Source organism: Ostrinia nubilalis, chromosome 8, assembly GCF_963855985.1.
Source record: "Ostrinia nubilalis chromosome 8, ilOstNubi1.1, whole genome shotgun sequence".
Taxonomy (NCBI): Eukaryota; Metazoa; Arthropoda; class Insecta; order Lepidoptera; family Crambidae; genus Ostrinia; species Ostrinia nubilalis.
The window spans coordinates 13518518-13541659 of NC_087095.1; the positions used below are offsets into that span (position 1 = coordinate 13518518).

Here is a 23142-nt window from a genome sequence, read left to right on the forward strand (position 1 = left end):
CTTTATCGATCGATATCTCGATAACGATGCATGATACGCTAAAAATGGTTCGGGCGTTATTGTAGAGCACAAAGAAAGCTACAAAAAGTGTCCTACAAAAATTTTCGAATCTCATCGGATAGCCGAGTTATTGCCGAAAAACAAATTTTAAGCGTTTTCCAAGATGGCGGCGAAAGCTCCTAGGAAAGCTTGGTCGACAATCTCAAGTTAAGCTTTTCTAGGTATCCCCTACAACATATTAAAAAATTAGAAGCGCAAATTCATTTTCTTTTATTTGCCTTTTTTTCGGACGAAATGACTGGACTATAATGGGCTAGATAATTATAGTTTGACTAGGACATTTGCTTTGAAAAACGTAATCCATACATTCAGTCCTACAGACAAGGTACACATACGAATGTTTCCTAAAAGCAGCAAAACAAGCCCTACGTTCATACCATGAAACTTGTACAGTAAACTTTACATTTGAGAGAAGAATCTAAGCAATGTTTGTATAATAGTTTATCTTTCAAACTCCCTGGGTAGGGTCGGAAGGGGGTTTAACAATCCCCCAGAGTTTCTTAACGCAAACTTGAAATTTCAGTACATAGATACAACACATATTTTTGATTAACAAACATGGTGTTTCACTTCTGAGTTCACTTCATAAACTGCTTCTGCTGTAATTTGGAAGTTATATCTATGCTAAAAGATAACCTAACGTTTGAAATCATTCTATAAATTATGTGATACCGACACAATCACAATTAATCCAATATACTGTTGATTACCTGTACCTACTACTCAGACAGGACTAAATTATGTCATGAGGTAAACGAGTACCTATTTACTAGTATTGGCACAAATTAATATTAGTTGTACTAAGGAATGTTTTGTATTGAATATTATTAATTATTCCAATACTTGTCACTATGTACTAACTAATTTATTACACGTAAATTGTTTGATCCGACTCTATATTGCCCGCCAAATCCTATCAATTAATCCAGAGATCATAAAGAAAAAACCAATTAATATTATCTGAAATCCCTAGGGAAGGCATACCCTTATACATTAATCTGTTATTTTTACAGTATAACTGTATTCTCTGCCTATACCTCTGCTTCAAAATATCACCTATTACATACACTTTACAAGTTGTTTACCACAGTGTATACTTTGCTATGTCATCGTTTGTCTGCAGCTGTACCTTCGTGAATATTTATTTATTTTACTAATCAACGGTAATTCACTCCCCGAGTCGCACCCACTTTCTTGAAAGGGCAGGAGTTATGTATTTACCTAAACGTGTATAACTGTACACTTAGCGAAGAATACTGCAGTCAGTCGTTTTATAACTGCATTTATCGCTCATCCATCACACAAAAGACGATAATATTTTAAAAGGTATACATACTTAAAAGTTGAATCCTCAAAGGTGGCTGAATAATGCGGTACCCAAAGTTAGTAGTGTTTTCCCTTTAAGCTAAGGTGTTTATTAGTATTTATGGCCGGTAACCAAGAATCTGATAATTGACCAAATACCGACTCGTAACTTTGAGGTACAAACTTCTCCACATCTAGCAAATATTCTTATATCGATGACTTACCTGCATGCTGAGGAGTGGGTGCAGCCAGCACTTGAGATAAGCTCAACGCGAGCACCGCCATCTTGTAAGCATACAGCCACGCCATTTTGTTCTGAAAAAAAAAAGTCAGTTATCGCATCTAACAATTAATCCACAAGGGAAATAGTTAGCAAGTCTAAATTAAACATTGCCCTAATATTGTCAAGGTATTTCTCAACTGCCTGCCTCTTTACTTAATTCGATACTATGTAGATTAGTTTATCAGGACTTCAACTTCAAACCCAAGGGTCCTAACCACAAACATTTACAAAAGCGGAGTCCTTTTGGTGAAATGATCAAACTGAATGCGTCTGAGTAGTTTTGTCACAGATTGGGCGTTTAAAAGACGCGCAACACGTGATCTTGATCCTTTGACTGTATGAACTGTAGAATCATTTTGCGATTTTGTTAGTCAGGTTCACTATTTAGTACTTTAATAGTATAACATCAAAAGAAGAAAAGGTTAAAAGTATACTGTGTGTGTGTGTGTCTCAAAATAACTTTTGTCAAGATTTAATTGTTACAAACAATAAGCTCCAAATGAAAACGACAATGCGATGTGCTGGCAAATATCTACCTTTAATTCTAAGGAGAACAAAAACTTTTGCTAAAAAAAGATGCTAATTTGCCTGATAGGCAGTCTCAGTACTAAAATTAGCTTATCTTCTATTTCAATATTATTGCTAGTGAGTAGTGACCGACCGAATATTCGTTTTCGGCCATTTTTGATCGGTTTTCGGTCAAAATATCTACGGTTTTCGAAGTTTTTACATATTTCATAATATTGTTTACAAGACTATTTATACAATTTGATTGAAAGTGTAAAAGCATCGAAAATTGTGGATATTTGATCAAATACGAATTGAAATTTGACAGTTAAAGGACATATTTGGAGAGCGATTGATTAAATATGATTTGCTATAGCAACCCGGCCTAAATCATTTTCGTTTTCGGTTGAAAATGAGACTGAAGCCAAAGCTTCGTTTTTGATTTCTTTTTCGGCTGAAAATCCATTTACGGTCGTACATTAATATTGCAAAGCAAATGTTTCAAAATTACGCCTGTGTTCATTTATAAACGCAAGAGAAAAACCTCGTACACGTTGCAATTATCGCCGTAGCTGTAACGTCTCAGACAAACATTGTCAGTCAGTATTTGGATAAGGAATAAACATTCCTTACCACCAAGGACGTCCACTCCAGTGGGAATAGGAATGACAAAGTGGAATTACTTTTCGCGTAGTTATAACTTTGGTGGGCGTTATAATAACCAACCTGTACCTCTAGCATAAAAAGCTTTCGACTTCGAATCGTTTGCGTATTCGGATCGCCATCAAAAGATTTAGGCTAAGTTACACCACCTTATTTTATCCGTTATTTTAACGATTACCGGTGTTTTTTTGTATGGAATTTGACAGATTTTTGACCTTTGTCAAGTTTAAAGTAAGATGTTACAACCTTAGTATGAAAACTTAAACAGCGCCCCTATGAACGCGACGTAAAGTAGACTTAATATAAGAAATGGTAGCACGAAACTAAAAGTAGTTTCGACAATCGAGATTGTCACGTTATCGTAGAAATGGAAGGCTGGTCGAATACGCAAACGAATCGAAGTCTTTCGTGCTAGCGGTACTTACTGGTCTAAAATTAACTTTGAGGTAATTTAGAGGGTAACCTGATAGGTGATGTTCGGAGTTTCAAGAAAAGTAAATTGCTTGAGAGAATCTCTACAGTAGATGTTTACAAGTTGTCGTCAGCTAACAAACTGTCGCACCCTCGTCTGATATGTACTGGCTTAAGGTATTACCATACCATATTATTATGTAAGTAATACCTAATACCCGTAACATACCTACATCTTTATACCGAACTATAAATAAGGCATAAGAATAAAATCCCCAATGCTTTCCATGTTACCCGGTTGGTAGCGGCCTGCGTCCAGCGCTTTTCCTGCTACCTTTATGATGTCGTCGGTCCACCTTGTGGGTGGACGTCTCACGCTATGTTCCTAGGCCTATGTTCAGCAGTGAACGTCCTATGGCTGAGATGATGATGATGATGATGAAGAATAAATCATTGTGTAGGCCTAAATCTTGCTTGAAAACGAACGATTATAAATTCTAAAGTGTTCATCAAAAGTCTGTCAGCGCACATGACTGCTTATTTTGATGTACGTGTAAATGTATTTGGAAATATGTGTATTTTTCTTGAAATAACATACACGGAGGAAATGGTTTTACAAAGCTGCATTTTGGAAACACTAAATTATCCAAGGGTATAATAAATTCTCAGTTAGTTAGTAACCTTATACCTTTTTCATGCCTGTTTCTGCATGGCTGGCCCTGGGCTGTCCTCTAGGGTCCAGCCGCAGCCTCACCTGTGATTTAGTGTCGCCGTAAATCTAAGTATAGTATGGTATACGGTTACTTTGAAGTAAAAACAAAACCTAATAGGTTACCTACTAAAACAGGTATTATTTGGAGTAGATGAAATTGGTGCTTTTTATGGCGTAATCACCGCCATCTACCTACTATCGCAAAATATGTTCTGAAATAAATATTATTCATTCATTCGTTACCTACTTTTAACAACGGGGAGATGGTAAAAGTTGTTCGTCCAGTTTAATTTTCATCTTTGATAGGTAGGAGTATTAAATTATCTGAAATTTGTTTTAGGATAGCTGAAAGATTGGAATCCAAAGTTGATTTATCATTATGGAGTCAATTCCAATGTTGCGGTCAAAAATCGTTAACCGTATTCGGTTAACAAGTATACTTAATTTTATTAACTCTATTTCAGTAAACCCATCTTATAGGGACTTCTCTTTATGTTATAACCAACATAAACTCAGACTGGATTGTTTTTTTACTTTGGAAAATACTGAGGATAGTGCTGCCTCATTTCCAAATACTTTAAAAACGTCGTAGTAAAAATAACAGAAATGAGGAGATCCGTAAACGAACAAAAGTCGCTGACATACCCCGACGGATTAGCAAGCTGAAGTAGCAATGTAGCAGTACGCTCAACTGATAGCCGATGCAAGGTTCTGGAGTGGGGCAGCAACGTTCTGGAGTGGAGGCCATAGCACATAGGTACGTACAGAAAAACAGCGTGGGACACACAAGGTGAACAAACGACTACATAATGGTAGAAAGAAGGTGCTGGATGCCGCTACTAACCTGCGATGTGGAAATCATTGAGGGATAACTATTTTCAGCAGTGGACTTCTTGTAGTTGTATGAAAAATAAATAATTTACTTATGACAAAATAGGAAGCACATTGCGAAGGAAATCAGTCGAGTACACGACCGTCTGAAGACATAGCAATGCGGCCTAAGATATCGATTGTACGAGCGTAATCCATACCTCTTCCTTGATGTAATATTATCGTACAAAGACGCAATACTTACTTTGTATTTTCCTTTAAAAATACACCACATCCCAAGAGAGATAAGAATAATAAATCAAAACATTAACCACGTGACAAGCAAATAAATCGTAATATTTGGAGCAATCATTCACAACTTGTTGATTCTTTAAATAACCATTAATTCGTCTTTAGAATTATTATCTTCCTCTAAGAAATATTTCCAGATAATCAAAGCTATCAGAAAAATAACAATGATAGATGAATGGAGCAAATGAGATTATCATTTGATAATAAATTTCATGTGGAGTGAAGGTAAAAGGAAAGCAAATACTTTTTCATTTTTATCCTGTTTTTCTTCCACGACGGGCACGAAAAACAACACGTGCCACGAAATATTTGAGGTTCTTTTATAAGTTTATTGATAAGTTAGATAACCGTTTAAGCAGAAAATTGGATAATTTGACACGGCCCCAACTATCTATTTGATTTGATGACTGATTTTGTTGTTATTGTACAAATTATGTAAAAAAAACTATTCAGAGCGGTATAATCTATCAAGTATTTACATAATAATATTTACATAAGTTATCAAGTATTTACATAAGTTTTTTTTTGTAATTCCTTTTTTGTAAAGCAAGCAATAAACGATTTTTATTTATTTATAATCCAGCCACTATAGTTAATTTTTATTTTTTTCCTTTTACCACACAATATTATGTAATATTATAATTAACTTTTAAAAAAAATAAAACCGACTTCAAATGCGTGAACACAAAAAAAAACTAAAAATTGAAAATATTGCGTATAAAAAAGTTCATCCCCAATTTTCCACCCTTGGGGGTGAAATATTTTCTTCAAATTCGCATGAAACCACCCTTTTGATAATACCTATTCAACAAAAAAATAATCGTTCAAATTGATTTATAATCGGCGGAGATATTGCGTATAAAAAAGTTCATCCCCAATTTTCCACCCTTGGGGGTTGTTTTTTCTATTATTAAATTTAAATGGGACCACCCTTGAGGTATTACCTATACGCAGAAAAAAGATTTGTTCAAATCGGTTCATAATTGGCGGAGTTATCGCGTAACAAACATAGAAAAAAAAAAAAAAAAAACATACGGGTCGAATTGAGAACCTCCTCCTTTTTTTGAAGTCGGTTGAAAATTAAGAATCGCTTTGTTTTAGTTTACGCTTTTACTCAGACTAACAACGTAAACCGTTACCATAAAAGTAGGTTAATCGAATTTATAATATGAAACTTAACACCTAGCAAAATACAGCTCATTCATTATTATATTAGGTACTTACTACGCAAATGTCCTGAGGCGTTCATCAAAACTCGGTCACCTAAGTAAATATAAATATTAGGCTGGTAATTCGCAAGTCACCGTCCTTTCAAAGGTTATTCAATCTAATTCTAAAGTTTGACCTCATTTCAATGAAGTAACCCTCCACCACCAATGATAATACAATTTATTTTGAAAAAGGTATAACATTATTTTGAACTTTATTACCTTGTGTTGAAGTCCAAAAACATTGAAAAACTTAAACCGATTTAGGGTTAAGACAATGCTAGTGACGTGCATATAGATGAATGACGCGAACGCACGTATTCGTACCGGAACCTCATCTACTTAGTAAATTGCAAGTGAATTTTAACCCCCTAGCTTCTACCTACCTACTTCTTTTGCTGTTATCACCTGGTAGTTATAAACATGAATAATACTCGTATTCATGAGGTGGAGGTGTGCACCGCAATCACTTTAAAAGCCGCATGATTGCAGTCTGGAATATCGATTTACTCATAATGGAAAATAACAACTTAAATAAGGAAACTACCCAGCAAAAGCTACATAGTGGTAGAATCGATGAAAAGTAGAGCAAACGAGTAGGTATTTAACCGAGTAGACTACTCGATACTTAATCGTAACATTACCGATGCACCGATTATCTCAGAATGACTGGCAGTAGCTGGATGAAAAAGCGAAATTTACAACCTCCTAGCCATGTATTTTAAAACATCGAAAAACTAATAAAATCCATAAAACTGATCAAAATTACGCGCGCCATCATTTAAACGCTTAGCAATTACGTTCCCGCTGAGTGAATAAAAGGAAGAAGTGCCAAAGTTTTAATTATGATGGAAAAACTCCCCCAATTCTGTAATCAGGAGTCGATTTCACTTTTAGCATTGGAGTCCATTAAAATTCTATTATCCCATCAAGTGGCAACGTTATAGATTTAAGCTCCCGGTTCGCCCGGCAGAGCCTGTGCTGGTGACCCAGTTTGGCTACATCCAATCTACATTCATATATCTGCTTTTAAAGAGAAAGTTTCAACAAAGTTTCAGTTAAATTGCAACGTTAAAGGATAAGTAAAGGACAATGTTCGTTCTCCATACATTGTTCGCCGTTAGATCAACAGTGCCGAAATAATACTTTCTAGGTTCTAAATGACACAAATCTTTATGTAAGAACAGTTATTCCTGGCGGACCAATTCTATAAACTTATTGATAGCAATATTGTTATCATAACCTCTTACTTACTAGTATTGTATTATATTATTTTATGCACATCGATTTTGGAGATGTTCTGTATTGTAGTTGTCGCAGCCAAATTGTATTATAATATTGGACGGGTTTTGGAAATAGCTCGGCGTTCCACTTTTATGATTTACTTACTTACATTTTGCACGTAAATAAATAACATGAATCCTATGTTTACTTTCCACTCTTGACATTTAACACGTGACTTACCAAACTAACTATCTCCATGGTTACCGTCTTAGTCTATGCATGACTAGGGATTGAACAACTTTTAATTGAATATTATTAACAATTCTCGATAATTATTATCGATTGAAAAATATTCGGTATTTGAATCGAAAGATATATCCTCTCAAGCGATCTTCGGCGGGGGGAGACGTAAATCAAAAAGCTCTAAAGTGCTCTGCGGCGGCTCCCGCCGCAAATCACTTGTCCAAGTTCGGGACCTTGTCATTTAAAAAATATAGTTCTGTTTCTTTCGCTCGAAAGTAATAATGCTTAAGTATGAATGTGATAGCTATATTTTCTAGGCACTATGGTTGCTTTTCAACCAAATTTTTCTCAGTCTGTGTTTGAAGATGACGCGATCCGCGGTGCCCGTCTGGGTAGTGAAAAAGATGGATGTTTTTTATCGTTTAGATGCTTTGGAAGTGTCCTCTCAAGCGATCTTCGGCGGGGGGAGACGTAAATCACGAAGCTCTAAAGTGCTCTGCGGCGGCTCCCGCCGCAAATCACTTGTCCAAGTTCGGGACCTTGTCATTTAAAAAATATAGTTCTGTTTCTTTCGCTCGAAAGTAATAATGCTTAAGTATGAATGTGATAGCTATATTTTCTAGGCACTATGGTTGCTTTTCAACCAAATTTTTCTCAGTCTGTGTTTGAAGATGACGCGATCCGCGGTGCCCGTCTGGGTAGTGAAAAAGATGGATGTTTTTTATCGTTTAGATGCTTTGGAAGTGTGTTTTTCTTTATAAAAAACGTGTATAATGTGATTAACTTTGGAAATAAGTGTTAATATATAACATTGCTTCTAATTTTGAAGGTGAATCAAGTGCAATCACAAAAAGTGACAAAAATGACGAATCTTTTTTTTCAAGTAAGTGTTGTACCTAAAATATATATTTGTTAGCCTTAAAAGTTACACCAAAAGACGGGTAATTTTATCCAGATTCCAAAAATGTGACTCGATAGTATGTAACGGTAATAATGATAAGCTATTTTAGGGAAAATGCGCAACGGGATTTTTTTTTTTTTTTTCCCGCGGGAAGGGGGGGGCACTTCACGCAGTAGCGCCTTCCCGCGGCAGATCGCTTGAGGGGATATTCAATTTTATCAATATCAAAATATTCAATTTTAATAATAAAATAAATATTATTTACTACCACCTATGAAATGTTCTAAAAATTGCCTGGAGCGCTCCCCCAATCCTGGGTTTTCCCTTTCCAAGCTGAGAGGATATCATTTTGGTTCTATCGATACATTATAAAGGTACTTAATATTTGAAATGTATTACCAATTATTGTTATAAGCATTTTGAGCGAATAAAACTTTCAATTCTATTAGAACTTTAGACATTTCTCTCACTTTAAGCGGCATTGGATTTTTCATCGAATTTTGAAACTGTAACAGATATATTAAAGATGATCCCATATTGTTGTCATTGTCTATATCAGTGTTAAGATCACAATAAAATTCTTTTTATTTTATTCATGACCTTCGACCAGTTGGACACATTAGATAGCTTCTTGTAGTATCGTGCAATATATTTTTAACTTTTAATTAAAATCTAGTCATACTGTAGCAATTTGGACGATTTATTTTATTTACAAGATCGGTATCTTATTGTCTATGATGACCGCAGTCAACATCACTATTACATGGATTCCTAACAATGAAGTACGGCATTGCCTTGTGCCGATTTTACATAGATTTTATCGACACAAATTATGGAACTTCATAGGATATGGAGCAGGCCACGCCCTAAAATGTCCGGATGTCGTCATAGTATTATGGAATACATATAAAATACTTTTAAAATTTCATTTTTTAATCCTCAAGTGTCCGTTACAATCTAATTAATATTTAAGTATTCAAAAAGTAAGAGATTAATTTTGATACTTTACTGCTGTGCCCAGGAATCTAAGGCGGTTTCTGACAATGTCCTTTAATTTAAATTCTGTAACGTTAAATTGTAGATTGATGACACTCGCGGATTTAGTGTGCGAAAAAACTTGCAAGTCGCGTGAAATAAACATCATAAAACACGTCCAAGCCTAAATATTTCCAACTAAAACTATTATGCTACTAAAACAACGCCATAATCTTTGCAACACGCGTGTCACAAAAATCGCAAACACGCATGTCACAAACTTCCAAACTCGCGAGCCATAAGCATATTTCTCTCCACTGTTCATCATATGCAACAGGCATATCCGGTTGTAAAATGGCTCGTACAGCCTCAATTTCCGCATGTCAATCAAAACTTTGTCATCGTCAAATTGAGTAAAGGTGGAGGAGCAACTTCTTTCCATGTTTAATTTCGGCACTAATGCTGTTTAATGTCAACGACCATGCTGAAAATGAAGATATCTATGGATTTTTTTACAGAATCGTGAACGTGATCCGAAGAACTGTCCTTTTTGATGGCTAAAAAAGCTAGGTTCTATGTTTTCGGCGAGTGATTCTTCGTTGATAGGTAAGGGAATGAACGAACTATAAAGCCAGGACATCGACGCGTTCCCATTTCGCCCGGTGAGCGTTCTGGTGACCTACTTCGGGCTCGGCACGACCCAGTGAGTGACGGCACGTGAAACCGCAATACATCCTGGTAATCGGCTGGAGGTTGCTTTGGTTTGCTGTGATTCACGTGGACGCAAGATTTTATGGCTTTATTGTTTTTGGAGCTACGTCTAGAATATTAATGGTTTTTTTCAATGTTACGTGGACTCTACCTATCCTACTAGATGTCTACTGTTTACAAACAGTGGTTACAGTAGGACTATTTGCGGGTATCTTCGAATCAAAATGACAGGTGAAATACACCATGTTTGTGGTTCCCTATTTGGCTAACACTCAGGGTAAAATAAATGAGAAAGAAAGAATATTAAGTGAATGTCCTTTAAACCTAAAATAATAACTAATTTTATGAAAGCTAATAAATTACCTAGCACGTTAAAGTGTACCTACTCCTTTTATTTTCAAGCTACTCCTTTTATTATCACTAGTAAATAAAACTAATGAAATTAAGTAAGAAAATTTAAGATACGTTTAATATAATTTCGTATTAAACTAAATTACCATCTCCATTCGGCTCATAACTAATGCATTCTACGAGTAAAACACCGCCTTCAGTGCATTACTCATTTATTTAGAGAGTTTACAGCAGTTAAAATTTAATTTTCAGCCGTTTAATGGCTCTATTCTAAAGTTTCAATTAAAACCCAGTCTATAGTACAGAGGTAAATATCTTGAAACCGTCTGGGTTTCAAATGAATTCTTGACTGACAGCACGGGCAAGTAATTAAAAACAAAACGAGTTAATATTTATGTCTCATATTAAAATTACGATAATATTCTGAAAATCGTAACTGATTGTGGGTAACGTAATTCCATCCACGCGGTACCAGAAATATTTTTAATATTAGGCACCTAATGTTAAACGCTTCTTTCCAAATGTTTTTATTCAATTAATGAATACCTAACAATAGATAATAAAAAATATTATAGTAACCAACTACTGTAGTCAGTTAATTAGTTATCAACCTTAATCCTACTTAGATTGTAGTCATGTTATAAGTTGTTTAATAATATTACTTATTGTAGTTACCCACCTACTCTATTCTACTCAGGTAACTAACTTTTTAAGCTCCTGTATAGGTATTATGTAATTTACATCATTACAAATTGTCACTTAGTAAGCAATAAATATTTTGAATTTGAATTTGAATTATTTTTTCTTCATAATCAAACAGGTAGCACAAGCACATTAATTCACTTTTTGCTGAGTCGTAGGTTTTTTGTATCACACACATTATAAGCCCTTGTAATAGGTAATTAATTATTATATTTTTGGCCCATAATTAAATTATAATATAATTATTATATTATTAAATTATAATATTATAATTAATTATTATGTTTTTGGCCCATAATTAAATTTAATTATTGAAGCCTATTTTTCCTAGGTATAGGTATAATATTATATTCAATAGTTCTCAGTTTAAAGGTTCAACGCCTGCAATCGATAGATCTGCACTCAACAGCCAAACTCAATACCAACTTTTGTCAACTTCAATAAGTTAATTACAACTTTTTAAAAGCAAATCTTGGTTTTTTCTTCTAAACGACTCCGATGTACTCTATAATAATATGGATAAAGTTCGCAAATGAAAATCCACTTCAGAATCAGAGAGCCTGTCGTGTTTTCCATTTGCATGCAATAACGCCGGGGAATTCTGTGGTTTCTCTGGATATAAAATGTTCAAATGTTGGTAAACCAGCGGAATTTGAGTGGATACATGCAGATACAGCATAACACTAAAGCTATATTAGCCTAAGCATTTCAGGAGATGAGAATGGTTGCATCCATGTTGTTATTCATTTGTGAAATCATTTGCTTGTTTTAATAACGAATACGAGTTTGAAAGATAGATATATCACAGAGATAGCTCTAACTACTGATATGTTTGGTGGTAAAGAAACATTACAAAGGACAGCGTACTCCCAAAAAAATTAGAAAATAATCATCAATGTTACTCAGACTTTCATTATCATCATTTCACAGGACGTCCACTGCTGAACATAGGCCTCCCCCAATGATTTCCACAATGGCCGGTTGGTGGCGGCCTGCATCCAGTGCCTTCCCGCTACCTTTATGAGGTCATCCAGTAAATCTCCAGAACCTTGCTGCCCCATCGGCCGTTAGTTCTGCGTACTATATGCCCTGCCCATTGCCATTTCAGCTTACTACTAATCCGTTGGGCTATGTCAGCGACTTAAGTTCGTTTACGGATCTCCTCATTTCTGATTCGATCTCGTAGAGAAACACCGAGAATAGCCCTCTCCATAGCACGCTGTACAATTTTGAGCTTATTTTTAAAAGGCCTACTCAGATTACTCAGACATTGGTATTCTTTTTTTGCTTACCTTAAAATAGGTAGACTTAACTACCAAGATAAAGGTAGCTAGCAGTTTTCGCGAGAAGGGGCGGAATAACGGTTCTTATCGCTCGATTTGCATCTGAGATTACCTTTAGAGCCTCCCCGAGGGAAAGTGCTGAAGTTCAATAGCGCCCTCCACTGATGTGCCTCAAGTCAAGTGTCTACAATTTTATTTGCCTCGATACTAAGTAGATGATAATAATATTCAGAATGAAAATACTAAAACCAGGGAAAGTTCCTGAAATCTTAAATCATTAGTAAAAAACTGAAAAATTACCGATTTTGTTAGAATATTTTTTCATAATTTAGGTACAACCTACGATATATTAGTCAAAGTTTTATGAGTATTAACACTTTTTTGTGATATAAAGTGTCTTGTTTAATAAATATAGGTGTATAGAAAATAAAAAAGATTTTACATCTCATAAAGAACCATATCCTCTTAGCACTTACGAGTAGGTTAGTAGTAAGCTGGTACTTAGGAGTAAGCTGCTATTAGTAATTTTAGCATAGTAAGTATACCAATAAATAAAATTGTATAGCCACTTCAATTGATTGCACAGTACAGCTGGGACTAGTCAATAAAGAAAATTGGGTAAAGTCTCATCTGAACAAGACACGCAATTAATTTCGTAAAAGGTAAACCTATTGATCTTTCATTTATATTATATCCTATTAAAACTAACCTGGTTAAATAAACAAATGTATAACAAGGACTTCGGTTCCTTGTGGGTTATAAAAGATTGTAGTAGTATGCAAAGTAACTCTTAATAATTTCTTTCTTTCATATGTTATCTATCGCAATATTCAGTATGTTAGGTAACAGTCCCATTATCTGGTAATTTGGCACAAAAAAGTCTAAGGATACCTTCTTCCGAAGATGAAAGACTGTTCCAAGAAATATTATGAAGATTTAGACAAGGATAATATCCTGCGAGTCCATATAAACGAATTCAGCAAGAAAGCATTGATTAAATTCTAATTATAGTACAGTCATTATCATAAAAGCTTCGCAAAAATTTTTATAATGAATGACGCACAATTCCGTAGGTATATTTTATTCGTGTATGGTAGTAAGTAATAAAAAAATGCGAAGGGAAAAAAAGGAAGCAATTTAAAAAAGAAGTCTTCTCACTTTTCGTGTGAGTTCTATTACTACATAATTAAGTTTTATAATTTTAGTAAATTATGTCCTGTGGTTTGATATCTTGTGCTAACTTGGTGAAATTAAATTACATTAACGCCTCAGAGATCGCCGCTGTCGGCACTTCGGCAGCTTCACGAAAATTTTGGCATATTTAAGTAAGATTAATCTACACAACTCTTGTACCTATGTGTAAACCTTATAAGTCTTCTGTTTGTCAGCTACCTTTTGAAGCCTTTGTTAAAAAAAATACAAGGAAAGAGATTGTATCCAGATCAACGTAAGCTACTACATATTTTCGTCAACAAACGACATGAATGTGAATCATTTCAAAAGGTCGGCGGATTACCTACTTTTTAAGCGTTTTTTTTTCTTGATCAAAAGACTACATTTGACTAGCCTTGTTTTCCATCAAAGCGTGTAATATCCTTCTAAAACTTCTCTATCGTCCTGACTGTACCCGTTCAGTAAACATGCGTTACTTCTCGAGCTGGGCTTCACGGAGCACTTGATAAGATACATTACACCAGTTTGAGTGCCGATGGGTGTTTGTACAGGCATTCGATTGGAAGTGATCGATCGTAACTGTTCCTAAGATGGAGAGGATGGCTGGGATTGAAACGGAGTTTATTGTGGGAAAAGTTCTATTATAAAATGGGACGACTTAAAAAAATAGAGGTTTTATTTTCACTTTGTTTGTTATTTTTGTCATCTACTAACCTGCATCGATTTAATACACAGATATTTTTTTTATTTGCAACAATAAAGCATGTTAGATTTCAGTTTTTGACAACAAAAATATTTACAACAAGGAGAACTGTGTCGTATTGTCGAATAATAAAAGTAGATCTCATAACTGCAAAAGAACTTTCAGACTTGAACCTAAAACAACTTTAAGAGATTATTCCTTTTTAAGATAAACACAAATACCTATATGCGATACCTAAACCGTTGCGATGACGAAAATATTGAAAATATTACACGCTTGAACAAATTTAACTTTCTTCCAACAGCTAGGTAACGTAGGTAAGGATTCAAATTCAATTTAGAAAACGTAATGTGACACAACCCTTTTTATTACACTTTAACTCTGCCAAACTCTATACCTTCCTTAGGCCCTCACGTGTCATATTACCCTCAATATTTTCAGATGAACGTGTATTTTCAACCGACTTCAAAAAAGGAGGAGGTTCTCAATTCGACCCGTATGTTTTTTTTTTTTTTTTTTTTTCTATGTTTGTTACGCGATAACTCCGCCAATTATGAACCGATTTGAACAAATCTTTTTTCGGCGTATAGGTAATACCTCAAGGGTGGTCCCATTTAAATTTAATAATAGAAAAAACAACCCCCAAGGGTGGAAAATTGGGGATGAACTTTTTTATACGCAATATCTCCGCCGATTATAAATCAATTTGACTGATTATTTTTTTGTTGAATAGGTATTATCAAAAGGGTGGTTTCATGCGAATTTGAAGAAAATATTTCACCCCCAAGGGTGGAAAATTGGGGATGAACTTTTTTATACGCAATATTTTTAATTTTTAGTTTTTTTTTGTGTTCACGCATTTGAAGTCGGTTTTATTTTTTTTAAAAGTTAATTATTTGTTCCAGGGCTGACTTAGCACGTGATTTTTGGAAAGCCCGTAATTTCGTTAGCACGCGTCGGCCTGTTGTAGTCGTAACACGTTTCTGAAGATAGTTTTTGATACGAATTTATTTGACGAGATTTCATTCTCTAAATAGGTACGAGGATCATCTTCATTTATATTTTCAGGATAGCAAAAACTCAATACACGAAAAGGACATAATTTTAGCGTTTCTTACCACAAAATTTTCCTCTATAGGTACCTATACATTGCAATATGAAATTGTTCGTCTGTGCTTATGCTGTGTAACGTTTCTTTTTTTTTTTTTGACAGGACAAGGCAGGTATTTAGTACAAGCAGGTAGTAAGTAGGTACTTGTATTCAAATTACCTACTTATAAGAAAAAATGTAGAGTTAGTGCAATAAGTAGGTATTCTTGTACAAATGAAATTATACCTACCTTATTCGGAATTTCAAAGCTAACTTTTATAATATTATCAAACTGATCACCGCTGAGTTTGCTTTTAAAATCGAACGTCCAAAGAAAATAAACAAAGAGATTTAGAATCTCCGGAGTGTTTCTCGGGTCTGAGCCATAAAAAAAACGGGGAAATTTTCCTGCAACGAGTGGAAAACTGATTTTGCACTACATTTTATGCGGGTCATGCGATGCTAGTCTATTTTGAGCTTTTAAAATTAAACCTAAGCTTGTTTACTGGGTCACTAGTAGCGTAAACATATAACTACGTGCCAGTATCTATTTCAAAGTTTTAAAGAAAAAAGAACACAGGAAACCTATTTTTGAATCAAAAAAAGAGTCGTGCTCCTGCAGTGAGAACTTAATGATGATTATATCACCAAATATTATAGCTCGTAGAGCTGATGGCCGCTGGGGCAGGAAAGTTCTTGAGTGGCGACCACGAGCCGGAAGACGTAGCGTGGGCAGGCCTCCCACTAGGTGGACCGACGATCTGGTGAAGGTCGCGGGAGGTGTCCAGCAGTGGACGTCTTTCGGCTGAAACTAACGATATCACCAAAACAAAACCTACAAGCATAAATTATTACGTATTGTGAATGAATAAAAAATATACGTCACATCGCAAAAAAATTTAAGTAAAAACTCAATTGAAAATAATGTTCATCTGAGACTTCAAGAGTTACGTATAAGCTTATTTCTGTTTGACTGTAAACGAGTAATGAAAGAAACATAATCTGAAACGACAGAACGTTGGAGTCGCAAACGATAAAAGTCACGAAAAAATAAAAAATAATCCTTATTCACGCTCACACAGGCGGGGCAATCTCGGAGAGCCAGTCGCTAGAACGACATGCCCTGTTACACATTGATTAACCACTTTAATCTAAACTGAGATTAAAGGCTTTTGTACTCGACTGTCCGGCCTAAGCAACCTCAAGATAATATAAATAAACTCCTTGACGTATTCTCCTGGGATAAAATGTTGAGCGTTCTAGATTATCTAGCTCAAATTAGATTTAAAGACGGGCACAAAGAAAAACAACATTCGCTAAAATTTATTTTAGTTATTACTTTTTTGTATTTAACCTTAATTTGTGAAACTCGAGTTGGCAGAGTTTTTAGTCTAGCCGAGGTTGTTTTTGTATTTATAAATATAATTATTTAACCTCTCAGCCCCCGAGCGGTAGCCGGCTACCGCGTAACAATTGATTTATTATCTATTGTGTCTAGATTCGCGGAGTTCTTTTTCTATCGTGTGAATTGTTATAAGCAAGCCATGGTAAGGCATACAATATTAAATAGGAACAGACGTCAGTAAATCAAACTAAACACTGTGGTTATGTAGTTATAATAGAGTTGAGTTTGCAACAAACTTATACAGAGATCCAAAAATGTATAAGAAAAAACAATTCTCTATACAAAAAAGATTTTTGATAAAACCCTATTCAACTCAAATGGTACTTCCATTGTTGTTTTAAAAATAACCTAATAGACCTACCTGTTACTAAAAGGCAGCCAACACACGAAAATAATTGAATAAAGTTCTCTATCGCTCACGAAGTATAAGTGCTATAAGAGATGAACTAGCTCTTTATCAGCCTCCCGCAACTCGGCTAAGCCCTTAATCTCCCCTTTGTACTACCTTAAGCACCTGTCTGCCAGAAATGCAAAACGGGAAGGCTTTATCGACTATTTCTACCGTGGGATCTACACGCCTTGTTTGAACGCAAAGTATTGTGTACTTAAAGACGATTTTATTTACTTCAAAAGATCTACAAGATTCGAATTTTATACAGTTAAATCAATAACAAAACCATAGCCAAAATTTCGCTTAATTTCAAGTAAAGAAATTGATTTTCTTTTCAGAATTTAGCTATAAATGACAGACTGTTGAAAAATGAATTAAGTTTTCATCTTTAATCTTAATGCTATTCAATACGACTACTCAAAATCATTCTTAAAACATTTAGGTATGTATTCAAATATTGAGAATATCGTAAAAAATAAATCAAGAAAGATATCATTTCATTTAAAAAAAAACAAGAAAGTATTTTTTCGTACTTCTTCACAATTTTATATCGACCGCTAAAACACTTTAATTTTCGTAATAAAATTCAAGGACTCAAGGACGCAATTTATGTTTATAGCTCTTTTTAAAAACACAATGAACTCAGTTGTTACATCTATTCGCACACAACTGGGCCATTCTCGTCTGTGGTTTATTATTCCTCAATCTGCGCGGGAGTGGCCAATCTACTCACAATGGCGACCGCTGAATGGATATGAGCATTCAAAAGACCAGTTTGTTTTATACTTGTAGATATGTAAAACTGAATATACTGTTACGATGCACGGCACAGAACATAGTGATGCACGACTAGTCGAATGTTTAGAACACACTATATTTGTTCTGAGTGAAGAATTTACCATCCGACCCGAAACACTGAGCTACCCTTGGTTACAACAGGTTATAAAACTCCTATACATCGTCATTATCGAATCTTGTATTGTTGCTAGATGAAGATTTCAACATCCAACTCAAAATACTAATCGCTTACGGTTGGTTAGAACAAATAGGTCTCAAAAATCGAGGAAACACGTAAAATACCTAAGTAAAAAACATTACCTACAGTCGTGTGAACTCGTGTGTGACTGAAGGCGACTGATCATTTGTATTACTTTACTTCGTAAGTAAAAACGAAACGACTCGAAGATTACTATTCCAAACATAGAACTAATAAAACTATTGTTCAATACAGTTGGTAACAGACGCTACGGACTACGAGACTACGGTACTACATTCGTAGTCGCCTTGCTACGGTTTATTCTTAAACTTTTAACACTATCGCCCTTAGCGCCCGTTTATTAAAATGTTTTGTTTTACTGAAGCTAAAAGTGGATGGATGATTTAAGTAATTTATTACCTTTTATCTGTTGCATAAGACTCACAAACTATACTTTTGTTCGACCGATAGATTTGTAAAGTTTTTAATATCTGTGTGGCATCTTTAACAAAAGATTTCGTTTCATTCAAAAGTACGCTCGGTTATGTTATTTATTCAGCGAATAAATAAAATATTTTATTTTTCACATTGTTGAATAACTTTTATACGTGAAAGTTGACTAGTTTTGAATAAATATTGTATGTGCAAGCACAATATGTATACACTCGGTTGGTTGCACCCCAGAGAATTCCCTGCCAGATACTTTAATCGAGGTTAACCCCAGCAATTTTTATATTTAGTCGTATCATTTTCGACGAAACATTTGTATAACATTTTAATATTTGACTCTACTCTTTAATTCTCATCCCAATGGGAATCAATTGCAAATCAAACTAAAATGTTTTTCGTCACAATGAAGTAAGGTAAATATTAGTGATTATTTGTAGATCTTTATGTATGTACAGGATGATATTATCTGAATCTATTTAGTTTTCGAACGACTTACTATCCTGAATGAATATCAGTTAAGTATTATATCGTAAGTAGGATAGTAAGATAAAAATACGAGGATACCCTCGTAAACTTAAAAGTGCTTAGTAGAGTGTTGAAAGCACGACCATGAAAAAACTCTAACTGTAAGTACTAACGAATATTTAAATCCTAATATGCCATTCCCTTAGCTAAGTCGCATTCGCAACTTGAAATAGGAATTCTACGAATTCCTAATCCCTAGGCAAGAACGTAAATAATTCAAAAGTTTCTTGGCCAACTTGGACCGGCCCGCGGGCGTAACGAGCGACTTCAATGAATTTAAATTAACTTTACAAGTTGTAAACATGTTTACAGTTGGTGTCAAGTTAACACTAAGGCTAAGCTTCTAAAAAGCCTCTGAAATATTAATAGCTGGCTTGTTTTTCGGTGAGAAAAACGCTGAAACATTTGCTAAGCGGCCGAAGATTATCTTGAGTTACATTGCTACTTATCATGTTTTTTGTAACCTAAATGTAACTTTTTATGTTCAACCCAACTGCGAAATTAATATCATTAGATAAGTGTTTTTCTTAATTGCCCCCTAAATCACTATAATCGGATAAGCAATTATGTACCGCCGAAGTCTGCATACTTTAATATCGCGTAAAATTTTAGGCAAATAAGTTTTATAAAAAACTTTCTGTCAGACTTTTCTGCCGCAGATGAAAAACTGGCTTGTATTCTAAGCTTCTAATATAATATCAGTTTAAGTACATAAGCATAAACACGCAAAATTTATCCCCAACAATAAAAAACGTCACACGCGCCGCCGAAACAGCCGCGTCCCAATAAAACGGGCAAAACATAAAAACATCCATCTCCAAACCGCATATCCTTAGCAAAAAACCTCTTCGTTTTAAAATCAATTTCCTAGCGGCCGACGCACGCCGTAAATCTGCGTAATTATTATTATGTTACTTACCGGTGGTTGGTTTCCCGCGCTGAAGTTTGCTGAGTTGCCGCGATACAGTCCGACTTCGAGACCAGAATGCCGCGATCTGACGTCGTACTACACTATGGCCGCTCTCGGGAGCACGCATGCGTGGCCCCATGACGTCAATGGCTTCGTTCACAAGCATACAGGTGTTGGTCTAAGTATACCGCAGTGACCGCGTGCTCAGAATCCGTGGAAACAAACTTGCAACGCAGTTCCCTCTCTCTTAGGGAGATTAAACCCTTTGTGCTCGTTGCTAATTTGCCTTTTGGAGCGCTAATTAAAAATAAGATAAATAGACCCTTCTCTACACGTTGTAACTGCTTTAGAAATTCTGCAACTTTTTACTTAGTCTTTCTTTGGATACGTAGTCACGTAGAGATAACTTGCTTTGATTATTATGACGAGCAATTTATTCTCCATCTATATTTAATTAATTAAGTTAGGCATAATTTAGTTCGAAATATTGTATTTCAGGACTCTCCTGTATTCAATCCAGGCCTTAATCAAATTAATTAAGCTAGATTGTTGACTAAGGCTTAATATAATATCTATAAATAGAGTTCCATAGTGGAATAATTAATATACGTCTAATCACCTCTACCAGAATAAAAATGGGGAGGAGGTCTGCCAACGAACTTGTTGAATAGAAAGCAGGAATAATAAATTCTCGCACCTACGTCAATGTACCCTACCCATGTCCGTCCATTCATGCTTTTGAGAAAGGTAACTGCCACAGATATAGGTACGTAAGTACCTACACTTTACAAGGTACACTTTCAAACGTACGAACCAATCGAGTTTATCGAAATCAATTTGTGACTTTATATTTCTAATCTACTAGAATAATAACACTATGCAACACCAAAAAAATCACTGATACCCCGAGTGATGATTCGTATTAGGTATACTTAGTAAACAACAGAAAACAAATTCATAACTTCGTATCACGTCCCAAAACATAAATAATAGAAATCTTACTTTATTTACGTTCCGCAACATTTGGTTGAGGGTACTTATAAAATTTTATCATTGATGTGTACAAAAGTCATCAGAACATTTAGATTACTCATAAATCTACAAAATGCCGCGTGTATGTGTTAATTCTCCTGACTTATTTTGTTACGTTTGCGGTCAATTTACTCCTAAAAGGCAATCACAAATCACCAGATTTTCATGAAAAAATTAACAGGATGCTGGATGCGTATCACAAACTAGGATGCAATATGTCATTTCTTACACTCCCATTTAAGTTTATTTCTGGATAACATGGGTTCAGTAAGTGATGAACACGGAGAAAGATTTCATCAAGAAATAGCAGAGTATGAGAAGCGTTACCAAGGTAGATGGGAGCCAGGGATGCTTGCAAATTACTGTTGGAGCCTCCAGAGGGATACTGACACTACTGACCATAAGAGGAAAGACAATCGTTCAAAAAAAAAATTTTTTTTAATGTAGAATAACAATCTATGTCCATATTTCGTACAATTTTAAATAAAATCAATAAATGCGTTTCATTAATAAACTTGATGTGATACAACAATTTTATTTCAATATTTCAAACAGTATTAAGGTGGTGAATCATAATTACATACTGTGAACCCAGTGAATTTTTTTTTTAATTTGTTGCATAGTGTAATTGATCTTGATCATTTGTGATTTGTAAGTAGGTAAAATAAGTAATAAATAAATAAATAAATATCCTTGGACGTTTTACACTGCGCTTCTAGTCCCAAACTAAGCAAAGCTATACTAAGCAATACTATGGGTAGGTACTAGACAACGGATACAAACATACTTAAAAATACTTTTTTTTTGGAAATACATACTTATTATACATAGAAAACACCCAGTTCAATACAAACAACTAATAATATGTTTATGCACATAAATGTACTGTGCGGGAATCGAACCCGCTACCTCCGGAATAGTAGTCCGTTTCGAACCACCACTACACCAAACGGCCGTAAATAAATAAATACGACGAATTAAAAAAGTTTCTGTGTTTTTATAAATAGGAACTTTGTGTCTAATCTTTTTGTCGTATTACCGTTTTTAAATGAATACCACTTCTTTATGCCACTTGCCACTTAGAACGCAGGTCGGCCGTAGTAATGACAATCTGTTCAGGTGAGGATTCTTGGATGGCTCAAACTTGGAATGCAGGTGCGGTTTTGTTTCCCAGTCGATGAAGCACATGATGTCATGCCCTAAGTGCCAAAAACTGCACGCAGGAAGATTTAATGAATGCTACTGACAAAACGCCACTCTTGTAGCGGAGTTTTGGGCTGCCACTGTATTGATTTGTTGTCGACACGCCAATGAGGCATCTGCCTCATATTTATGCCGTGATTCTTTATGCCGTTATTGGCAAGTGGCAGATGCCACTTGCCAATAACGGCATAAAGAATCACCACAATAATCATTAGGAAGTAGGAACTATTTGCCATTGGTTTTTTACTTTTTTGTCATTACCTAACCCACCTACATTTTTACAAAGTGGGCTAAATCGAATCCAAAGCTTTTTAAATTAAATCTCTTCCTGTAACTTCCATAACTAGCTTTTGCGACAATAAATTGCGGAAGTAGGTAATTTCACCTTTCGCTTCCGTTTGATTCCATGGCTTGTTTTAACGAAAAAAAAACATCAAAGGAAAGAGTAATTAAAAGGACGAGTTGAGAACTTTGTTATCGAAGATTTTAACTTTAAAAGAAATGTCATTAGATCCTTAATTGTTTTTTTAATCAAATTACAGTAGGTATATTTTTATGCGTAGAGTGATTTTTGAAGACTCTATTTTGGGTATTAACTAATGTAGGTATGTGCTATTTCAGAA

General features: G+C 34.9%; 1 protein-coding gene across 1 annotated transcript in view; it reads right to left on the minus strand.

Annotated features, from left to right (window-relative positions):
* Positions 1-20367, minus strand: part of LOC135073989 (uncharacterized) — a 102409-nt gene extending 82042 nt beyond the window's left edge. Inside the window, exons 1-2 of the mRNA XM_063968274.1 lie at positions 20294-20367; positions 1590-1680 (exon numbers count right to left, since the gene is read on the minus strand). Coding sequence (XP_063824344.1) covers positions 1590-1674 — 85 coding nt within the window. The 5' untranslated portion in view covers positions 1675-1680; positions 20294-20367. The remainder of the gene's footprint in view (positions 1-1589; positions 1681-20293) is intronic.
* Positions 20368-23142: the final 2775 nt, after the last annotated feature.